Source organism: Macaca fascicularis, chromosome 5, assembly GCF_037993035.2.
Source record: "Macaca fascicularis isolate 582-1 chromosome 5, T2T-MFA8v1.1".
NCBI lineage: Eukaryota > Metazoa > Chordata > Mammalia > Primates > Cercopithecidae > Macaca > Macaca fascicularis.
The window spans coordinates 100662013-100685763 of record NC_088379.1 but is presented as its reverse complement, the minus strand read 5'-3'; the positions used below and the strand labels follow the sequence as shown (position 1 = coordinate 100685763).

General features: G+C 36.1%; 1 protein-coding gene across 17 annotated transcripts in view; it reads right to left on the bottom strand.

Moving 5' to 3' along the window:
* Window positions 1-23751, bottom strand: part of BMPR1B (bone morphogenetic protein receptor type 1B) — a 403442-nt gene that overhangs the window by 86167 nt on the left and 293524 nt on the right. Inside the window, exon 1 of one of the 17 annotated variants that reach the window (XM_005555468.5) lies at window positions 18373-18664. The exons of the other annotated variants lie outside the window; for them this stretch is intronic. Within the exon in view, the coding sequence (XP_005555525.1) occupies window positions 18373-18445 (73 nt within the window). The 5' untranslated portion in view covers window positions 18446-18664. Of the gene's footprint in view, window positions 1-18372; window positions 18665-23751 lie in introns of those variants that run through there. 17 annotated transcript variants of the gene reach the window in all.

Genomic DNA, 23751 nt, shown 5'->3' with positions numbered 1-23751 from the left:
TTAAAAAGATGCCAAAAGGAGGTCCTCATCATTTCTTACCTGGTTGACAGCACAGCCTAATTTCTACTCTCTATCCCTACCTTCCTTTAGCCTTCTTTATACCACAGCTAAGATCACATTTTTTTTTTTTTTTTTTTTTTTTTTCGTGACAGAGTTTCGCAGTTTCTCTCTTGTTGCCCAGGCTAGAGTGCAATGGCGCGATCTTGGCTCAGGGCAACCTCCGCTTCCCAGGTTCAAGCAATTATCCTGCCTCAGGCTTCCAAGTAGCTAGGATTATAGGCATGTGCTACCACATCCGGCTAATTCTGTATTTTTAATAGAGACAGGGTTTCTCCATGTTGGTCAGGCTGGTCACAAACTCCCGACCTCAGGTGATCCGCCCACTTCGGCCTCCCCAAGTGTTGGGATTACAGGCATGAGCCACCGCACCTGGCCAAAATTACAGTTTCTAAATTATCTGTTCATTCATGTACTTAACAATTACTAAATGAGCACCTTCCAGGTACCAGGCTCTGTTCTAGGCCCAAGGACATAGCAGTAGAAAGAAACGGACACAATTTCAGGCCCTTACAGAGGGCATGAAATTTCAAGAGAAAAAGAAACAGTAAATAAAACAACATGAAGATATCTAAATTATACTAAGCACTTTGGAGAGAAATTAAGTAGGAAACAGGGTAGATTTATTGGGAGTGGTCATGATTTTAAAGAGGATGGCTAAAAGTCAGTTTTGAGAAGGGAAGGATGAAGAGAGTGAGTTGTGAAGAAAGGGGGAAATGTGTTCCAGACAGAAGGAGTATCGAGCCAGAGCCTTGAAGGAGAAGTGCACCTGGCATTCTTGAAGAGTAACAGGTGCCAGTTTTTCCAGCAAGAGTAACAGTAGTACGTGGTAAGGTCAGACACGAAATGGGGAACAGATCCTCACCGGCCTTTTTGAAAACTTCTACTCTGATTGCTATGCTAAGAATAGACTATAGGGAGCAAAACCAAAGCAGAGAGCCAGTCAGGAGATTGTTGTTATAATGACGGCAAACACTGACTGTGGTTTGGACATGGGTGGCAGTGGTGGAGGTGATGAGAAGTGGTCAGATTCAAGATATATAGTAAGTCCTCACTTAACGGTGTTGATAGCTTCTTAGAAACTGCAACTTTAAGCAAAACAATGTGTAGCAAGTCCTCAAATAATGTCATTTCCTTCAGCAAAATAATGTCATTTCCTATTGGTAAAAACCTACGCTTCAAAATACCTTCACTATAGTGACATGAGACAACATATCTCCATTATAACATCGATGAAAAAAATTGGTTTCATTATATGTCGTTTTGCTTAAAGTGCCAGTTTCTAAAAGCCTATCAACAACATTAAGTGAGGACCTACTGTATTTTGAAGGTACTTCATAATTTTGGTTCCCCAGGAAAGTAAAGCCTAAGTCAATTGCTTGCATAGAGTGAGTTTATTTGGGAATGACATCCCAGGAAGCTGAAGTTTGTGACTGGGGTTGTGAAATAACAAAGAAAACAATGGCAATTCAAGGATAAGTTATCTAGTTCAACTTCACTAAAGAAAACAAGTCCAAGTATAGCCAACCCATGGAGTCAAAGGAGAAGTATTACCTCTCAGCCCCTATCCCCCACTAGTAAGGTCTGCTTTCATGGGCCATTATCTGCCCCTCATTGCAGGTTATACATGAGTATAGAATGGCTCCTCCCAGCGTCCCATATGCTGCATCAAAGACGGTCCATGACAGGAGGCCAGGAGATGAGACAGTGTTCAGTTCCACCTTCACAAAGCTGGGCAATGTCTTCATGGAACTGATGGCTGCAGCCCTGACAGCAGTCACAGGTAGATCAAAGAGGATTTGGAAGTGGTGCATGCAGGTGCCCAATGTAGACAGTACTGACTAATTTTCCAATGGGCCATGTGTATTATGTGAGAGACGAAGAAAACTTAAGGATAATTCCAAGGGTTTTGGCTTAATTAACTGTAAGGATGGAACTGCCATTAACTGATAGAGAAAATGGGTGGGAAATACAATTATGTTACTTTTCTTCTCAAAAGCCAGCCATGGAGCTACACACCCACAGGAAAACATATGTGGTTCCTAGCCTGTGTCCACACAAACCTTCATCATCATTCCCCTGTTTAAAATCTCAACTTAGCTGCTCACTACCCCTCACCTCTAACTCTATAGTCACACTAAACCCTGTGCAGTTCTCTGGCAGTGCCATGTTCTCCAGCAGTGCCATGCCTTATTATCATCCTTTAGTTCTCAACTTGATTGAGACCTCCCTTTAAGCCAGATGCACACCTACCTGTTCCCAAAGTATTCTTTGTATTTGTTTGCCCCCGCGACCTCCATCTGGGAATATTTTCCTTAAATCTACAGGGCATTTCACACCGTTGGAAGACACCAAGCATTTAATAAAGGTTTGATAAACCAAAGGAAAAAATGGTTTCTTCAAGCCATTATATGCTTATTTTAAAGATGTAATAAAATGACTCTTAAGGGGAGGAGTAACATAATCAGAGTTTGTGTCTCATCTCAGACTTACAGGTAAAATATTGTTTTCAATACGTCTATTATCTACAAGACTAAATGACATATTTTGTTAATGCTGTTCATGCAGGGCAGAGACCAACAAACTTCTTCTCACAGTGTTTTCTTGGCTTCATTCCATTTTCATTTTGATGGAAAATGTGAGCACACTAATTTTAGATTCAACATAGGTTTCTGTCGGGTAAACTTCTTGGCCGACTAGGTTTTCTGAACCTAGTCCTTTTCATTTGGAACAAATGTGTTATTCCAGAAGATGCCAACACATCATGTGTTACTGATATATAACAAGATTAAGAGGAAAAATGAAAACATTTAAAATGCAAAACATACTTGGGAAAAATTACACAGTAAAGTGACTTGGGGAAGGCCCTTAGCAATTTTCTAAATTATTTGGATAACACCTTCAGGACTTAAGAGTAGATCTAGGTCCTATTAAATCTGTAAAAAGGTGCAAGTTTAGGAAATATAAGGGCATACAAAGAAAGCACCTATAATTTATAGCAAATAAAAATCACTTGAGTTTGAAATTTCCAAAGTTCTATTAAATCATTCAACAACTCTCTCATCTGATTAAAAGAAATGAGAAACCAATACATCCTTCAGAGATGTATGGATTAAATCAGATTGCTAGATACTGTAGCATTTTTATATTTCTCTAAACTAAAATTCATTTACTAGAAAAATAAGACAGAAGGCTCTATTACCTAAATAAAATGCTTTAATCGTTCCAAAACTGTGCTCACAAATGCACTTCCACGCATTTCCAATGCCTGTTATTTACCTGCCGTTGAAAAACCAACATAATTTAGTCCAGTGGTTCTCAAAGTTTAGTGCATAACAAAATCACTGAGGGGCTTGTTAAAACACGGATCTCTGGGCTCAAAAACCCTCTTAGGTTTCTGATTCAGTGGATTTTAGTTAAGACCCAATAACTTGCTTTTTACATCAGGTTCCCATGTAATGCTGCTGCAGGGACCACAATTTGAAAAGTATTATCTAGTCAAAACCTGGCTTCTGTACAAAAATTTCCACTCCCTCACACAAGCTTCTGGCACTGCACATTTTCTCACTTTGATTTTGCTTAAACTATTCCAATCGCTCCTATGTTTATAAGCTCTAGAAATAGAAGAAAGAAACTTTACCTAACCTGTATGCTACAGAATAACTGCATTTCCAACTGTATTTGAATGCTAGTATAACTATATTCATCCCTGCCACCATACGTTATTAATACCACAACAAACAAACCTCAAGACCCTGAGGTCACTTTCCCTCCCCAGTAATGGCCATGGCCCTGAGTGGGAAAAGCACGAAACAATATTCTAGGAAAATACGCTTATGTTATGTCTATGAGCTCCTCCTATCTGAGAAGGGCTTGTCAGCACAGGCAATTTCCCAACCACTCTCCCCTATGACAGGAAAGGCATTTCTGTTATATTAACAAGTAGAAAAGCAATAGACACCTCTGATTCAGGAATGAGGCTTTCTGGCCTAGGGCCTGCACTTTGTCTGCCAAGAGAATCTTTTATTCTGTGAGGAGAGAGTCCATGATAAAGGTTCATAGGCAAATTAACAGCTACTCACAAGGCTAGACTGAGAAGTATGAACAGCAGCTGTCCCAAGAAGGTATCATTTCCCCTGAAGCAAGCAGGATTGCAGGTGGGCTACTCTGCTAAGTTTTTAGCAAAAGAAAAGGCATCTGATTTGAATCAGGACTCGTGGCAACTCTAAATCACATATACTTTTTCTCATAAGTTAAATAATAAAATGACCAACAAAACTGTTTCAGTAAAATTCTGATGTTAAAGATAAAATATTATTATAATTGATACAGAAGAAAGCAAATAATGTTCAATGCAGGAGCCCTAGTTACATATTTTGTTGTAGAGGATATTTTCTTGAATTGTCTTCAATTATTAGGAAAAAATCCATGTTTCAGGCTGAAAGGGAGGAGGGATAATGTACTTAATTTCATTTCTGGCTGTCTCTTCTATTATATAAAATGCTACAAATATATTAAAAAATGGATAAGAGAATACAAGATTCTTACAACTCAATTTTATAAAATCTTACCAGATATTTTACTTCTAAGGAATAAAATATTAGAGAGTGAAGTCAAATGAGTACCAGTTCCTTCACCTCCCTTATTCTGCACTATCCTAAATTTGATTATCACTCCTATGAATATTTTTACAGCTTTATTGGGCTATAATTAACATACTATAAAATTCACTCATTTAAGATACACAAATCATTGCTTTTTAATATAGGCAAAGAATTATGCAACCATCAAATGACATAATTTTAGAACATCTTCAACCCCCTCAAAACCAAAACCATAGACAGGCAGTCACTCCCTATGCCCCCAAGCCTCTCTGGAATTTTCATGTAAATAGAAAATACAATCTATGGTCTTTGTATCTGGTTTCTTTCACTTAGCATCGTTTTCAAGATTTATCCATGTTGTAGCATGTATCAGTACTTCATTCTTTTTATTGCCAAATAACATTCTATTACATAGATATACAACAGTTTGTGTTATTAATATATTTAACATTTATATTATCTATAACACTGCTATGAACATCTGGGTGCAAGTTTTTTGTGGACACATTTTCTCATCTCTCTTTGGCATATACCTAGGAGACAAATTGCTGGATCATATGACAGCTACATGATTAACACTTCGAGAAACTGCCAGACTGTTTGCCAAAGTGGTTGTACCATTTTATATTCCCAGGAGCCACAGATGAGGGTTCCAATTTCTCCACATCTTTAGGATCATTTGTTATCTTTTATTACAGGCATCCTAGTACACGTGAAGTGGTATATTGTGTTTTTGATGGAATTTCTCTGATAACAGGATGCTGAATATTTTTTCATTTGATTGTCAAACACTTGTATACATTCTTCAGAGAAATGTCTGTTTAGATCCTTGTCCATTTTCAAACTAGGTTTTTTTTTATTATTAATTTGTAATGGTTCTTTACATAGGCTAGATTCATGTGTATTATAAGATATATGATTTGCAAATATATTCTACCGTTACGTGGACTGTCTTTTCACTTACTTGGTGATGTGCTCTAAAGCAGCAGTCCCCAACCTTTGTGGCACCAAAGACCAGTTTTGTGGAAGACAATTTTTGTATGCACAGGGGTGGGCAGGCTGGGAGGGGTGGTGGGGGATGGTTTCAGGATGAAACTGTTCCACCTCAGATCATCAGGCATTAGATTCTCATAAGGAGCCTGCAATTGTGCATGAACACTTGCATGCACAGTTCACAATAGCGTTTGCTCTCCTATGAGAATCTAATGTTCTCACTGACCTGACAGGAGGCACAGCTCAGGCGATAATGCTCACTTGCCAACTGCTCACTTCCTGCTGTGTGGCCAGTTCCCAACAGGTCAGGGACCACTACCAGCCTGCGGCCTAGGGGTTGGGAACCCCTGTTCTAAAGCATATAATTTTGTTTAATTGATAAAGACTTTCATTATTTTTTCTATTATTGTTTTTGCTGTCATGTCTATGACACTATTTCTTAATCTTATGAATATTTCCATATAATTATTTATCTATACCTATAAATGATATATCACTCTTAAAAATGGTTGAACTATTATACTCCAACTAACAGAGGTTAGTTTCTCCACCTCCTTGCCAAACCTTGGTAATCTAAACTGCTAATTATTTTGCCAGTCTGCTGACTATAATGTGGTATGTCATATTATCTTAACTTGCAATTCTCTATTTATTTAGCTTCTTTTTGTATATTTCCATATTACTCCTCTGTGAATGCCCTGTTCATACCTTCTGCCACTTTTATTATTTTCATTTTTCTCCTTCTTGAAGATTTTTTATATGCAATTAGTAATAGACACTTTCCAGTTACATGTCATACAACCTGGATTTTCTAGAGTATGGGGTGTCCTTTTGCTTGTCTGTAGTTTGTTTTATTTACTACTACTGATTTTACTATTAACAAATTCTAAAATGTTTTATGTTTTGTGGCTTTGCATCTTTTTTCATATAAATATTCTCCTCTAAGAAATGTTATCTGGCATAGCTGCTAGAAGAAAGGACACAACAGCCAGAGTGTTGATTTCTATCTAAAATGTACCATGTATTAACTCTGTGACCTTGAGCAAGTTATGTATCTTCCTCTGAACTGTTCACACATTTATACAAATGGAATAATAAAAGCTCCTGCACCTATGATCTACGCTAGGCTACAATCATATTATTTTAATCACTATAGCTAAAAAATCTGTAAAACCATAAGTATTTTTATATCTGAAAGAGCAACTATCCTTAACTTGCTCTGTGTTTAACATCTATAAATGGAAACATGCACATATTAAAACCTAAAACGAATGTTGATATTTGTATGCTTGGATTTCTAAATTGTAAAATCACAAATGGAATATGTTAGTTATTGTCTATTAGTTTATTAATAGCTATTGTAACTATAAGAATGCCACTTTCTTTTTTACTCCTAGATCTTTTTTTATTATTTTGAAGATAATAACGTGATTCATTAAAAGCAGAGAAATAATAAAAACAATCCAGACTAAAAAGTAAACCATTCTAGAACTTCTTGGGGGAGTAATTTTGCCAGAGTATCTCATAAAATGTCAATAGATAATATGACATCTTTAGCAGATTTTTAAAGGCCCTTAAGTAGCAAATATAAGAAGCCAAACAAAGCCACAAAAGGAAACGAAGCATTCTCATTCGGCTTGCAAAGCCAAAGTCGGTATTTACAGTTACTGAAGAAATAATTAATGGAGAGTTTGAAAACTCAGGATAAATACTACAGCAATTTTGCCTGCTAAAGAAGGCTCACTGATTGTTCTAAAACATTCTATAGCAATTGCCCAAAGCCATAAAATCAAATATGTAAATTTAGAGGATCCAAGTACAAGTGATATCCTACAATGGAAAGGAACATTAACCATGCAATTTTAGCATTAAGAAATAAATCTGTAGAGATGTTCACACTCATTTCCAAGGTGTACAGCTGCAGATCACATTTCTTATCTGCAGTCACAGCTAGTTAGGTCATTTTTCTTGTAATCTCTTTAGATTAACATTTTAGGAAGAGGAAAAAAAAAGATGCTCCATTCTTCAATCTGGGGTGCAAATTTTTTGTCCTATACCTCAAATGTGTTCCTCTACTTTGTCCCCTTCTCACCTCAGATACTGAGGTATTTTAGGTCAGAACAAACTATGCATAAGCTGCATTCCCAGAATCACTAAATTATGAAAGTCTAAATGTGGTTGAATATAGAATACTTTTTGCAAACTATAATATATTAGAATATTAGAATGCATATATTAGAATAAATAGGAAAATCAAAGCAGAAGTTGTCAGCTCTGAGCTTTTTCCATACACTGACATTTATTCTTAGAGGTGGTGGTGATGATAGCGTATGTTTTGTAACCTGTTTCTTAAATAAAATGCTCCTGTGGTGTATTAGTCTGTTCTTACACTGCTATAAAAAAAAACTACCTGAGACTGCATGATTTATGAAGAAAAGAGGTTGAATTGACTCACAGTTCCACAGGCTATACAAGAGGCATGGCTGGTGAGGCCTCAGGAAATTTACAATTATGGTGGAAGGGCAAAGGGGAAGCAAGCACATCTTCACATGACGGCAGGAGAGACAGTGAGTAAATGGGGAAGTGCCATACACTTTTAAACCATCAGATCTCAGGAAAACTCACTCACTGTCACAAGAACAGCAAGGGGGAAAACCACCCCCATGATCCAATCACCTCTCACCAGTTCCCTCCCCCAACATTGGGAATTACAACTCATCATGAGATTTGGGAGGGACACAGATCCAAACACATCACATGGAAAAGACCTTGTTTTGGCTTTCTAAACATACAGCCTAAACAGCAATCCTAAGGCCAAATCTAAAGTAATATCTAAAGAACTAGAACTAAAAACTCTAGGATCCCAAGTTTTGTCCTGGGACTCTAGTACTAATAGTGAGACTTTAAACAATTCACCTAACAACTTTCTGCTTCATTTTCCTCACTTTCAAAAATGAGAAAACAAAAGTAGATAATAAAAATTAACTAGGTCTTTTTTTCAACTGTAGGTGCCTTTTTGTTTTAGGTTGTATAGATGTTTATTTACATAACAGCACTTTATTTTCTGTTAAAGGAAACCTTCAGCTCCATCATCCCACACACAAACTACTTCCGTTCTTACTTGAAAGGAAATTCCTTTTCAAGGTTCACAGTACATTAGAGACAGCTGCATTGCTGAGCTTCCTCCAGAAACTTAAAAAAGCTGCAGATGTAGCCCATGCATGACATGGGTTATGAAACAGGACAATCCCAAGCATTTGGAATGCCTCTTTTCTTACCCTCTTTTAATTTTATATATTCTGGGGTATTGCCTGTGTATATTAAATGGAGGGGTGTGTGTGTGTGTGTGTGTATTCCAAATCAAGTCCAAAGTTCCTGAGGGAACACAGGAGCTCTCTGAAATAGCTATCTTGAGTGCTAATTTTCAAAGCAAGATGGGGTGAAAAGTACATTTCCAGTTAATGACATTTTAACAACAATCAGTCACTATCTATTTACTTCCAAAGAGGCAAACCTCACATCAACCACACAGTCATTCCCTGGGTATGTTTCCATATTGCCCGGGAACTCAGAAGTGTTTATCTGGAAAACTCAGTTCTGGACTCAGAATCCACAAAATAATATTAAACTAAGGTAGTAAGAATTCTGGCATAGATCTTTTCCAGCAGAAGCAGGAGGAGTTATGACTTAAGTTTCTTTTCAGAACAGTCCCCAAAACTGCCTAGATAGCCACAAAGACATAACTCTTTCCATTAGGAATAACCTGTTTAATGTAACTGGGGATGAGCAGAGGGCTCAGGAGCATGCAAATTGCAACACAGTGCTTTCTGAGGGAACAATCTCACAGCCAAATTCTGAACAGATTTCCAGGAGCTTCACAGGTATCTCATGACTATTTGGAGACAGAAATCACTTAGTTAAGTGTATCTGAGGAAGAGATGGGAAATTTGGGATTCTTATTTCATTTCACTCTTTCAGAAATCTTTCAGCTCCTGCTTGGATTGTTCATAGTAAATTAAGATTCCTTATCCCTTCTTCATCATTGGGGACAATATTTGTATAGTGCTAGGACAACTGTTTTATTAAACAACACATCATGCTGGTAAAATATTTTATAAAAAGTCTAAACTGGGTATATGGGTAAGTCACTTTTGAAACAAAGTCTGAAAATCCCTTTTAAATACACATAGTTTCTTCTCTTGTTCTGAAAGTGGGGTTAGAGGTTCTATCTGTAGGGAAAGAATAAACTAAACTTTATTATCTTGAATCCAAGGTGTACAAACTCTCTTGGGATAGCTTATTAAATTTAAGCCTTCTCAGCTCAACTCCCAAATATTTGGTTTAGTGGTTTTGAAATGGGGTATTGGGACCTGTATGTTAAAAACGACCTGGAGTGATTCTGATACAGGAAATACATAGAACCATGCTGGGAAAACTGCAGACTCCGTGTTTCTGAAATTGAGGGGTGCTGGTCAAACACGGCTCACCAGATGATTCCTACTCAATGGCCATTGCAGCAAGCGCTCAGCCAGTGCTCACTGAACATCTGCATAAAACCTCAAGTCCCACCAGACAGGCCAAAAAGAGGCAGAAAAGCACCTGATCCTGAACTCAGGTCTATTTTGCCACACTGCACAAATCTGCCACAAGGAAAACACATTGGCCAACTGTTATATTATTGTTGGCAAGCACCGAAATTTGCTCAAAACCCTTACAAATGAAACCCAGCTGCTTAAGCTCAATACCAGATGTCTTCTACAATGTGTGGCTTTGATAGATTAAATTGAGCATAAGAAAGAGATGAAATATATGAAAATCTAATTTGCAAGATGTTTGTCATTAAGTCTATTTAACAAAAAAAGACGGAAAATTATGTTTTTTTAACCATATGTTAAGTAGAGTAGATTAATAATATTCACAATAGCTACTAATATGCTTATGTTATGAATAAAGCGTTTGGTATATATGCATAAAATCAGCCCAAAAATGATCCCCAGAAATTCCCCCATTGAAAGAACGTCATGGGCCTATAAAATCACATGATTTAGCACAAGGCTCTTTCTCCTTCAAACTCTTCCCCCAATTTGAACATGTTTTCACTCAGGGCATAGGAAATTAAGTAGGAAATATTTAGTGATACTGTCTGATTTCAATAAACTGTAATAATCCTATGAAAACATATATATATATGAAACATACGTGTGTGGATATGTATAATGTGTCTAAGAAAGTGTGTGCAGTAAAAAGGTAACTTAAGTGGCATCTGTCCTTCTTCTGTTAACATGTCACAATGGAACTCTTTTGTGATTGTTGTTGTTGTTTTCCGGGTCACTGCACAGTTCTCAATAACTTCAGCTGAATTCAGAGGCTAAGTTAAACTCAGAAAAGCCACTCAGCTATTCCCCCAATGAGCTGGTGCGCATTTCCTCACTCAAATCAGCCATTATTTCATGGATAAATACAGCATGTTATTCTTACAACATTAAGCTTTTTTATAAAGTAGGAACATAAAAAGACTTGTTTTATAATGCAATTTGAAAACAACACATATTTGAGCATTTCAACTCTAATCAAGACAAATATTCAGTTGAGATTCAGCCCCATAAAAAAGTGTGTAATCATTAAAATTATACACAATTGCAAGCAACAAGTTTTTATTAATTTTTTCAGATTTGAAAAAAATAGTGATTTGAAACACTAATTTGAGTTTTTTCAGATTTGAAAAAATTTAGTTTTCTTTTAGAGAGAAAATAAAGGTAAACACTTTAGCAAAGAATTAGATAATGAATATTTCTATAAATGTAATAACAGAAAGACAATTTCATGTGGAGTTCCCAAAACAAATCTTGGCTTGGATTTTCTGAAGCTCCGTGCTATTTGCCTTGGCCTTGTATTGAAGGTAAACAAAAATGGCCAGAAAAAATTTTAAGATGCCCTGTTATATTAATTGACTCACACCTGGCTGATACCTCATCAATGCAGTTTCTACATCACGGAAGTACCACAATTGATTTTTTTAAGTAGTGTAAGTCACTATTTCCTTATATGTAAAACTCCCATTAAAATTGTGAAGACACCAATATGACTATGGGCACATTATACAACACCAAATACTGTATGGCAGTAAAAAACTATGAACCAAGGACAATTTTCACCAGGTACTCATGAGGTTTTTCAAAAGTGAATTTGAAATGTACATTAATTTTCCTCTGGATTCCAGAAGAAATCAGAAACATAGTTTCAGACATTAAGTTCCAAGAATCTGATTGATGAACGACATATAACACTAGCCTCAAACTCATGTCCTGTTCAGAAATCATAAATGCAAAATTTATGAGATGTTCTTTGTGAGACATATAATTTGCAACTACCACTTCAATAAAGGAGTGAAACCTATATATAACAATGTCCTAGAACTACAGGCTGTCAAGTCACCACACTACTTGTTTCATACATTATTTCTGCCACCACACTGACATTCCGAATTTCTAAAGCATCTTTTTTTTACAGAGTAAAAGATAGTCAGATATGCCTTCATTTACTCTCAGGATAATTCTGTAGGACCTACAGAAATACATTAACATTATTTTCAGTCGTAACATTTGCTGAATTCTGAAGTTCAAGTGAGAAATATTAAAGTGTTTTTAAAAATAACTTTCAAGACCTGTAGTTGATAAATAACTCACTTGCTAGCCAATAGCAATTCACTACAAACAAAAGAGTCCTGGAAGTATTTATATTGCTATATCATACTGACAACAGTAGCCATGTTAAAGGTTTTTGACTGTCAACATAATCCAAACCCTCTTCTAGAAAAACTAGACAATAATAGGCACTGTGACACGTGCAGTTTTTCTAGAAGAGGGTTTGGATTATACTGGCAATCAAAAACTTTTAACATGGCTAGTGGGTTACCTTTGATTATTCTAAGGGTCCGCAGTCAATCAAATTCTCCCTCCAAAGAAATTAAAAAGAAAAGTGCAGCACTTTGGGAGGCCGAGGTGGGTTGATCACAAGGTCAAGATATGGAGAGCATCCTGGCCAAAATGGTGAAACCCCGTCTCTACTAAAAACACAAAAAAATTAGCTGGGCATGGTGGTGCACGCCTATAGTCCCAGCTACTCAGAAGGCTGAGGCAGGAGAATCACTTGCACTAGGGAGGCGGAGGTTGCAGTGAGCTGAGATCACGCCACTGCACTCCAGCCTGGTGACAGAGTGAGACTCCGTCTCAAAATAATAATAATAAATAAATAAATAAAGTGAAACATCCATCAGTTAACTCTGTAGAGCTAAGCAAAAGGTCTTGGAACATTAGGGACTGCAGCCACCGTTTTCAGTCAAGCAAGAAACTCTAAGCATGTCCAGGAACATAGATTCCTCTATAGGCCAAGCCTGTGCTATGCACTCAAGACACAGCAATAATAAAATGGACAGAGTCTGTTCTTCTGAGAAGCTTAGCTTCCAGTAGGAGAGTGACATATGTATAATGATAAATTATGATATGTACCACAAAGGAAAAATAAAACACAACGAAGAATTATATCAAGGGGGTTTCATTTAATTTAGACTGTTAAGGAAAACTTAACTAAATGGCACTTATGCAAATGCACGGATAAACAGAGTAGAAAGGCAAAGAACTTTCCAGACTGTGAAAGCAGCATATGTGAAGTACCTGAGTGAGAAAAAGGTTGGATCATTTTTGTTTTGTTTTGTTTTGATTGTTTTCAGTAAAAGGCCTATACGGCTGATGCTCCATAAGTAATGAGATGAGCTGCAAGATGAGTCAGGAGCCAGCTGATACCAGACCTTGCAGGACATAGAAAGATCTGGATTTTATCCTAAATGCAAAGAGCGTCCATTAAAGAATTTTAAACAAAAAGAAAAGAAGGGAGCAGACACACACAGCGAGAGTGGAACGTGCACAAGGCCCTCAGAGAGAGACAGACATAGACAAGGAGACGCTCAGGTCCTCCTGGCCTTCTGGGTCCCATGAGGCCTGTGTTTCCTTTAGTTTTTCTTTATGTCTCCATTAAACTTCTTTCTCTACTTGATTCTGTTCTTTATAACCAAAATATCAATACTATGATTTTATATAGTTAACTAAACATCAAAAGAATGTAATAGAGATAGTATCAAGCAGAGTAATCAGTTAATCCAGAAAGATATGTTCCAAGTTAAAAGAAACATGGAGAGGTCTAGAGTAAGAATAAGGTGTTTCTGAGTTCAAAGTCACAAGATCATCCTTATGTATTTTACTATTCACATTCCCAAACCAACAAAGATATATTAAGATAGACAAAGTCTCTATTTTACAGATAACAAGTATAATAATCAAGACCAAAGAAGTCCATCTGGACCTAAAATGCAGCAATAAGAAAGCTTGACAGAAAACTTAGCTGATTAAGATAATTGTTCTATAATTAGTTGTCAGTATTTTATCTTATTTGAGGATTTGTTCAAACGCCTATAGGAATTCTAAAAACAGATACGCATTTGAAAAGTTGGGGGAAGAATTCATAGATTTATTCCTGGCAATTCTAAATCAATGAAAGATTTGTACAATGTTCTAAATCAATAAAATATTTGTACAATGTTATTTCAGATTCAATTGGCTTACAGAGGAAAAAGAAACTAATTTGAGTTATTTTGATGTTCCAATGTTTTTTCAAAAGCCTTCGTATAGTTGAAATTTACAGGTTTGAATTATATATGTACAGATATTTATACACATATAAGACTTGCATACGGTTGCTAGCGTTTTGAAAATAACTTATAAAAAAAGGTGAAACCAAATGATTTCAGTCTGTACTCGGCAATTATGTGAATGTATTATCCAATCTAATGAGCAGAACCTAAGTTGAAAACTATAGTTTAGCCATTTTCTTTCCAGGTAAATTACCAGAGATCAAATTTCTTACATCTGTGATGCTCACCACAACTTGCAGTTACTGCCGATTAATAGTCTGAGATTAAGAAATGCCACATAATAGCTGTAGTAGAAAACATTTTAAACACATAACCACATTTATGCATTTAACAGCTGTGTTGGTCTAACAGTTCAGATTTTCAGTATATTTTGCCATATGGTAATAAGGATCATTTTTCACTCAAAATATTACCAAAACCTGATGCCGCATAGCAATATTATCATTCTAATTGTGAAACTACATATTCACAGCCATGCTTGATGTTTGTTATCCTCCTCTTATTGGATTCTCTATTTGCCCTGATTATACTAAAAAAAAATTATAACATGCTTTTTGAATTTTAAATTAGTCTCATCTAGGCCTGACATAAATATGACAATAGGAAACCCAAGGAATATGGCCTGGCAACGGAGAAGTGGTATAAAAAAATCCAGATTATATAAAACTGTAGGGACCATGGAGACTTGGATCTGGTTTTGATCACTGGGTTTGAAAATTTTCCTGTATTCACAAAAGAGTGGATTTCTACTTCCTATCTTCCCTATTTGTTTTCCTGTATCTTTATTGATGTAGAATTGCTCCTAAAATAAATGTGGCTGCTAACTTTTATTTAATCTGATTGCTTTAATGGCTTATTAGCATTATTTTATGGGGGAAAAATTGTAGACACTTTCACATGTACATTTAACAGGGAACCAAATGAAAATTTCACCATCTTAAATATGGGAACATGAGGCCTATCCTCGTCAGGACAGGCACATTGTTGCCACCATTGTGTTAGAACAACAAACCCAGAGTCCTTTAGTTTTTAGGTTTGTCAGTCTATCATCTTTATAACTTTACTAAATTCCCTTAACAGAACTTAAGAAGAATGGTAGTGAACAAAATGATGCTTTAATACTGTTTACACATTGCACTATATTCAATGTTTTAGTACTGTTTGCACATTGCACTATATTCATTATGACTGTCTGTGAGTCTCTACTATGTTTGGAGAATAAAGGGGCAGGGTAGTACAAGTAGCTCAATCTAAACATAATCCATTTCAAGTAGAAGTGAACACTACAGATTCTGATCATTACAGGTCACATTTTCACTTTTAGGAAGGCAATTCCCCATTTCCCTAGATGTAAAAATATGTTTCTGAAGCAATCACAATATTCCAGTATTTAAAAACTTGAAGTTCAAGACCTCTACCAAGATGTACTCATGCCTCCTTTTTCAAAGCCTGTATCTCTTCCGAGTAAAACATTTAAGGTAATAGCTAGGCAGTGGTAAGATTTAGGTTGATGAGTTACCATACACATAGGTCACCCTTGCTTCTATCCCAAGTAGGAAGAGTTCTTCTTTCCACTTATTGTGACTTTGCAGAGCTTTGTACCACTTCAGGTGGAACTGCAATATTATACCTATCCCTTCATATAAATATTTCAGGTTTCCACGTATTTAATTAACAAAATATTTTCACGCACCTGATGCTCACATTCTCCAAATGTCTCAAGTTGTCATTTTGAAAGACATTTATTTTAAATATGGATGTAAGATCTCAGAATATTAATCTCGGCTTTGTCATTCACTTAAAAGTCATGCACACATCATTTATCAGTGCTCCGTATTTTCCTTTTCAGTGATCATCATTCTCACTGAAGTAGATGTGAAATTAACAATGGTGAAGCGTGTTAACTGTTGTCAATGAATATTTAACTTAATAATCTAAGTGGCTTAATTTTGGTTAATCTCATAGTCCTTCCCTGTCTATGGCACATTCTGCATTTATCAGGGGAAAAAATAAATAAATAAATAAACAACATCAAGTGTATTTTATAGAAAGTTACAGAGAGTAATTCCTCAACAAAAAAAGTCAATTGGTGACAAAGCTGGGAAAATCAACTGGGATTCAACATGTTCATCACACTAAAACGACCTGTTGGATGTTCACAGTCCTATCTCATTGTACATTTCTAGCTTGGTTCCCTATTTTTGCATAAATTAATTATTAATAATGATACTAACAACAGCAAACTTTCAGGTAATATTATGTGCCAGACACTATTCTAAGTGCTTATATATATTTACTCATGTAATAGTCAAATCGATAGTAAATGTAATTATTATCCCTATTTTACAGTTGTGGAAACTGAGACAACAATAAGATAATTTAATTGAGTTCATACAACTAGTGAGTGGCAGAGCTAAGATTCAAAACCAGGCATTCTGGGTCCAGAATTTGTACTCTTAGCCACTATGATACTATGTTATAAGATAAATTAAGTAGAGGCACATCACACACACACACACAAAGTGCCCTGCAAAGGGAGCTTTTTAAAAGGTTCCCTATACCTATATGACCTAGAAGAAGACAAGGAATGTCTCTGGACGTCATCTTCCTCACTGGAAGAAATAAGATATTAAGACATTATGTTAAGATACATTCTAAGGTTAGCATTTTATGATCCAAAGATTCTGTCTGTAGCATATGGCTTCTTTGCTTTTTATTGGCATAACTCAATACTAAAGCCAAGTATTCATGTATTTCAAAGAAAATTCTAAAAGACAATAAAAAATGACCCCCAGACAATGAAGAAGCAGTAGTAGCTAGAATAGAGGAATTAGAATTTTACCTCACATATAACATGCTTTGAGCTTCCTGGAACACACTTAAGACACAGTTTCCCTGAAGTCTTTCTATTCTCCCTACAGGGTACCAGATTATAACAATTTTTAGGGAATAAACTAGCAAACTAGGTCGACGAAATACCTATCATTCCTTCATATCAATACACAAAATTTAAACTTTTGTATACCGTATAAGTAAAAATACTTTTACATATACTGAAATTAAAAACATTTTCCATAGGGCCAAACCACAGAACATAGTATCTTAATAGTGTCACAGGATACTTTGAGATGATGAAAATCTGAATCCTGTAAATCCCAATCAAAAGTACACACCCTTCTGATAAATAGTACAGCCAAGTTAATTCTATAATATGCATCCACAAGTATATAAAGTTGAACTATAAATACATTTCAATCTCATACATATTTCCTTTATCATTTGGCTTAATTTTATAAAGCCATTATTTCCTTATTTCCAACCTTAAAACTCCTTCACTACCACAGCCAGTTATATCATATTCAGTTCATTAGCTTTCTTCTCATTTGAAAATAGCTCTACTCTTAAAATTACTTTAATTCAAAAATTTTAAATAAGTTTTAACATTTTCTATATTTTAGTCAACTTGATAAAATAATAATTCTTCTGAACAAAATTATCACAAAGCAAGCCCCTGTTCTTAAAAGTGAACAAACATTTGACATACTCACGAACTATAATTATCGCTATTGCAAAGTTAGATTTATTCAATGCAACCATATAAAAATGATGAACTTCAAAGAAAACTAACCTATAAAAATCTAATAGTATTCAAACTAAAATGATCAGAAAAAAGTTTGTTAGAATTGCTATTTTCTTAAATTCTTCACACATAAACTGTCACAGTATATTGAGAATGAATTTCCTAAAGTTCCAAGTTGAATTGCATTTAATTCTCAATTGTTAGAGAAAATAGAAATGTTAAGTCTCTTTAAAATTATTCTAACAGACTACTTAGAAAGCCTTGCCGTAATAGAGAAAGTAGTAAAATTACAAAGCAGTTGGAGGATGGGGGATGGAACTTTATAGACATTGAACTTCTGGCCTGAACTTTCCCTTCTGTGATAAAAGCCACGAAATCAGACTCTAACTCAGCCTTGTCAGCACTATAGTGGAGGGCACTGATCTTCTTACCCCTTGTGTGCATAGAGAGAAGAATGAGCAAGAAAATGTGAAGCTGCCAGTTTAGTTCTTCCAGCCAACCCATTGCAGCAGCAGAGCAGTCAATGTGCCCTGCCTGTTTAAGCCTCCTGTTTCTTGCCTTTCCGTCTTTCACTGAGACTCCTCTGCTGCCACTCTTGTCAGATCTTCTCGCAAGCCTGCCAGCAACCCTGAGACAGGACCGTGAAAGACAAGCCTGTTACAAACTGGTTCTGTCACCACAGAGACTTCAACTGATCACCTCGTGGGGAGGACAACAAAGGGCGGTGAGGACCCTGAGCTGGATTGTTTTCTTAAGAAAGGAGCCTGACGCAGCTGCCCACACAAGGGCTAGCACACGCCGGGGCTTCACTCTGCACTGGCAACACTCATGTCCCCCAAATCTCTCAGGCAGCTATGAAGGGAATCCATAGCAAACCTCATTTAAAATGTTGCTGTCATAAAATAGTTTGTTTCTTTTACCAACATTTATTTTCTCTGCTAAGAATTTTAACTGAGAAATGTAAAAAGAAAACAAGAAATAATATTTTTACTTAACGAAATTCCAGAAACAGTGCAACAGATCAAAGTATTATGTTACAGCAGTTTACTCACACTAGTCAACAGATAAATAATACCCTTGAATCAAGTGCACAGATATGAAAAGGGTCACATATAAAAGTAATCACTAATAAATGTTGCAAGTTAAGATATTTCAGTTATGACTATAGTTTTAAGTGCTGTTAACCTAACCGACTTTATTATGTAAATAAAACCATTGCAAGTTTTTCCACTTTTTAGATTTTAACTGTAACTGTTTCTCAATGTAAATTATGAACATTTTTGTGAAGTTTCATTTGCCATGATACTGAATGATAAAGAAATTTTTTCAAATTTGTTTTTGTTTTACTCTGAGAACTGTCAATAATAAAAGAACACCAAGAAAGATAAATGAATTGTCAGTATATGTAGAAACTACAATGTTACCACAGACAAATACAAACAGAGGTTATTATTAAATCCCATGAGTTTATCTGAAAAAGGATTTATGAGTAGAGTAGCAAATGTATTACAATGGTTATATCTAGATATCATCATTATACGTTTACTTGATATTTTAAAAAATCTTTTCTTGGAAAAAGAATCTCTGCTTTCTCCTCACTTTCAAAAGACACCCCTCATTTGCCCCTGCTCCTGACCCCATCCTGCACCTCCCAGCACTATTCCACTAGGGACCATTCAAATCTACTCTCTAGTTTAGGAAAGCCCAACAATGTTTTGTTTTGATGATTTTACACATACTACAACCAATCAACACTCTCAATTTATACTTTCATAAGTACTTTCATGAAATTTAACCAAAATACAGAATTTTAACCATGTAGGAAATCTTAAACTACTCTGAGCTTAATAAACGACACATTCTGCATTTCACAGAAGCCATGCAACTTAGTTATCAGAAACATGGAAGTTGGTGGTGATTAAAAAGAACTGTCTTTGAGTAATACTTATCCATATCCCTTTTAGTTAGGAAAAGAGATTGGTATATAGTAAAATGAGTAAGGATGATTAGGAGCAGAGGGATATGTGGGAAAAACAGACAAAAATCAAGCAATAGAATCTGCTTTTCAAACCTTCTATGTTGGGCTCAGAGCCACATTCACAACATGGTTCCACTGCCAATTTGGAATCCAGCCTTGAGCTTTGGGGCAAGAAGTGAATAGCTGAAATGTGGGACAGCTCCCACTGCTCACATTTCCCCAATATGGGCTTCTATAAATGGCTGAAAGCTAAAGACAGAATCTCTGCTCTCTCCCCAGAATCCTAATTCAGTTCCAAAGAATTCACATCAGCAACCATTTCTGATTTTGAACTATGTGCAAGCTGACTTGGTTCCTCAAGAAGGTTATAATACCACAAAATAAGTATATAAGAAATAATTAAGTAAAAATGTATGACATTTTAAGATGAAGTGGCCCCAGCAGAATAAACATGGAAATTCCAAGCAGAGGATGAAACAGACTGGGCCCAGACTGCAGGGAGAGCTGGATGCTGAAAGATGAATTGAACTTACACAGCAATACAGAAGTTGAGAGGAAAGAAATTATATGAGCAAGGTTTACAGGTCGATATGAATTTTCAATTTGTGCAATAGCATGAGGACAATCTTACTGGAACAGACAGCTCCTATTAGTAAGTGGTTGGAAAGAAAGCTAGACAGAGTGGAACCAAATTGTGCAGGACTTTGAATATAGGTTACAGAGTTTGGAATATATGAATTTCAAAAAAAAAAAAAATTATGCTGGGCACATAGACTCATACCTGTAATCCCAGCTACTTGAGAGGCTGAGGCAAGAGGATTACTTAAGGCCAAGAGTTCAATCCAGCCTGAGCAACATAGCAAGACCCTATCTCTAAAATAATTTTTTTTAATTAGCTGGGTATGGTGGGTCTCATACCTGTATTCCCAATTATTGGGGAAGTTAAGATAGGAGGAATTTTTTTAGGCCAGGATTTCCAGCCTGCAGTAAGCTATGATCACACCACTACAATCCTGCCTGAGTGACAGAGCAAGACCCCATCTCCAAAAAGACTTTTGGACTTCAGCATGTAGGATGAATCTCTGAACCTCACCTTCCAACTAGGTGAGGGAGAGTGAAAACAAGATTAAACGTATGAGGAGAGGTTTCCACTTAGTCAAACTTTTTGCTAATACCTATTTCTTTCATTTAGCAATATTTTAAAAAATCAAAATGTATACCTATTAATTTCCTCCATTTTTAACTTAATTATTAACATATGCTGGGTGCCAACAATGAAGGGGATCTTCTATAAATGGCATATTAGGCCCCTGACTACTTGGTTCAACAAAATCTCATGAAACTCTTATTATGTAGATCAAAAGTCTAATTTAGCAAAACAACCCAGATTTGCCTATGATTTAACCCACTCACCCTAATGTACATATTTTTATCTATAGTTTATATTTTAATTTCCAACATCCAATCTAATTAAGCCCCTATCTGTACCAGGTCAAGAACTGGTTTCATAATTCCACAAGCAAAACACAAATAACCACATTAAAAAGTGGGCAAACAACATGAACAGATGCTTCTCAAAAGAAGACACACAAAAGGCCAAGAAACACATGAAAAGAATGTTCAACATCACTATCAGAGAAATGCAAATCAAAACCATAGTGAAATACCATCTTACACCAGTCAGAAAGGCTATTACTAAAAAGTCAAAAATTCACAAATACTGGCAAGGCTGAGGAGAAAAGGGAATGCTTATACATTGTTTGTAGGAATATAAATTAGTTCAGCCACCATGGAAAGCAGTTTGGAGATTTCTCAAACAAGTTAAAACAGTACTACCAACTACCATTCTACTCAGTAAAACCATTACTGGGTATATACGCAAAAGAATATAAATCGTTCTACCAAAAAGACATGGGTACTTATGTGTTCATTGCAGCACTACTGAGAGTAGCAAAGATATGAAATCAACCGAAGTACCCATCATCAGTAGACTGGATAAAGAAAATATGGTACATATGCACCATGGAATACTAGTGTCATAAAAAAGAATGAAATCCTAGCAACACTGATGCAGCTGGAGGGCGTTATCCTAAGCAGATTAACACAGGAACAGATATATCCCTATTACTGCATATTCTCACTTAAAAGTGGGAACTTAACATTAGGTACACTTGGACATAAAGATGGCAACAACAGACACTGGGGCCTACTGGAGTGGGGAAGGAGACAGGCAGGCTGCCAAGGGTTGAAAAACTACTGGGTACTATGCTCATTACCGGGGTGACTGGATCAATTGGACCCCAAACCTCAGCAACACACAATATGCCCATGTAACAACCCACACATTTCCCCTCTGAATCTAAAATAAAGGTTGAAATTATCTTTAAAATAAAGATTTAGTAACTGGATAACCAAGTAAATCAATGGTAGAATGGGGAAAATCTCCCTTTCAGAATAATTCAAAAAATTTATATATTTAGATAGTCTCACTCCATGAAGCAGAGCTTAATCAACCCCACTCTTGACTCTAAGCTGTGCTTAGTGACTTGCTTCCAAGAAGTACAGTATGAAAAGGAATATAACTTTACACTGGAATAACTGGCAAACACTCCCTTGGGCAGGTGATCGAGGTTAACATGACTGAAGACAAGCCATGCTGACAACTGGTACCCCTGATATGATGAGAATGGCACTTCACCTCTATGGTCTACCTCCTCAACATCAACCACCCCAGTCTATGAGAAATACATCAGGTCGACTCTATTTCAGAAATATTAAATAAAATATCTGATCATCACTTCTTAAAACTATCAAGGAAAGTGTAAAAAAACAGTTACAAACCAATAGAGAGTAAGACGACATGTTGACTAGGTGCAAAGTGGTTTTCCAGACGGGATCCTTGAACAGACAAAAATGGCATTATGAAAAGGGAGAGAGGAAACAAATCTGAATAAAGTTTGGAGCTTAGTTGCTGGTAATACACAATTGTTCCTTTCCTAGCTGTGACACATATAGAGCTCCAAAGTAAGGTCAAATATTAATAGCAGGGGAAACTGGGTGAAGGGTAGATGAGGACTCTATATTACCTTTGAAAATTTTCTAAATCAATTATAAAATAAAAAGTTTATTTTAAAAAATGGGTTTCATAGCAGTTAAACATTCGCTCCCAATCTCCTAACCACAGAGTTGACAGCAGAGAAAGAACCAATGTGCCAAACGGTTATATACCTGCGTGTGCAGCTTTCATCACAGATTCACTTAACTGCTCCAATAGATTCAACTTCAATTACATCTTTACCTACAGGAAGAAATACCAGAAAGGAGAATAACAACGGTTTATGTCTGAGGCATTCTTCTTCTACTGAGATAGCCAACTTAATTTTGCAAGTTAATTTATATACCAAATGAGTCTTCAAAGAAAGCTCTGAGAGAAGATTGAAAGAAAGGTCACCATTTGAAAATGTACACCTGCCAGAAGGGCAAAGGAAGGAAAACGGAGCACTATGGAGAGTACTACTAATATGAGTAGGACATCACCGTTTGTCATTTGCAGAATTCTTACTAATGACATTCACACATTCCAGATTTACAGAGTCTTTGCTATACAGCAGAAAGGGCCTATTTGTGTTGTGTATAATCTGGGGCAGATTATTTAAACCCTCTGCTAATTACCCCTAAATAAATGAAGGAATACAGACTACTGAACACAGTACCCAGAACATAGGAAGACAGCAGAAAATGTTAGTACTTTCCTGACAACTCTCACTAATCTCTCTCTTGCCTCCCACATGAAAAGCTTTGCTAATAAAAATAATGTTCTCTAATATAATAG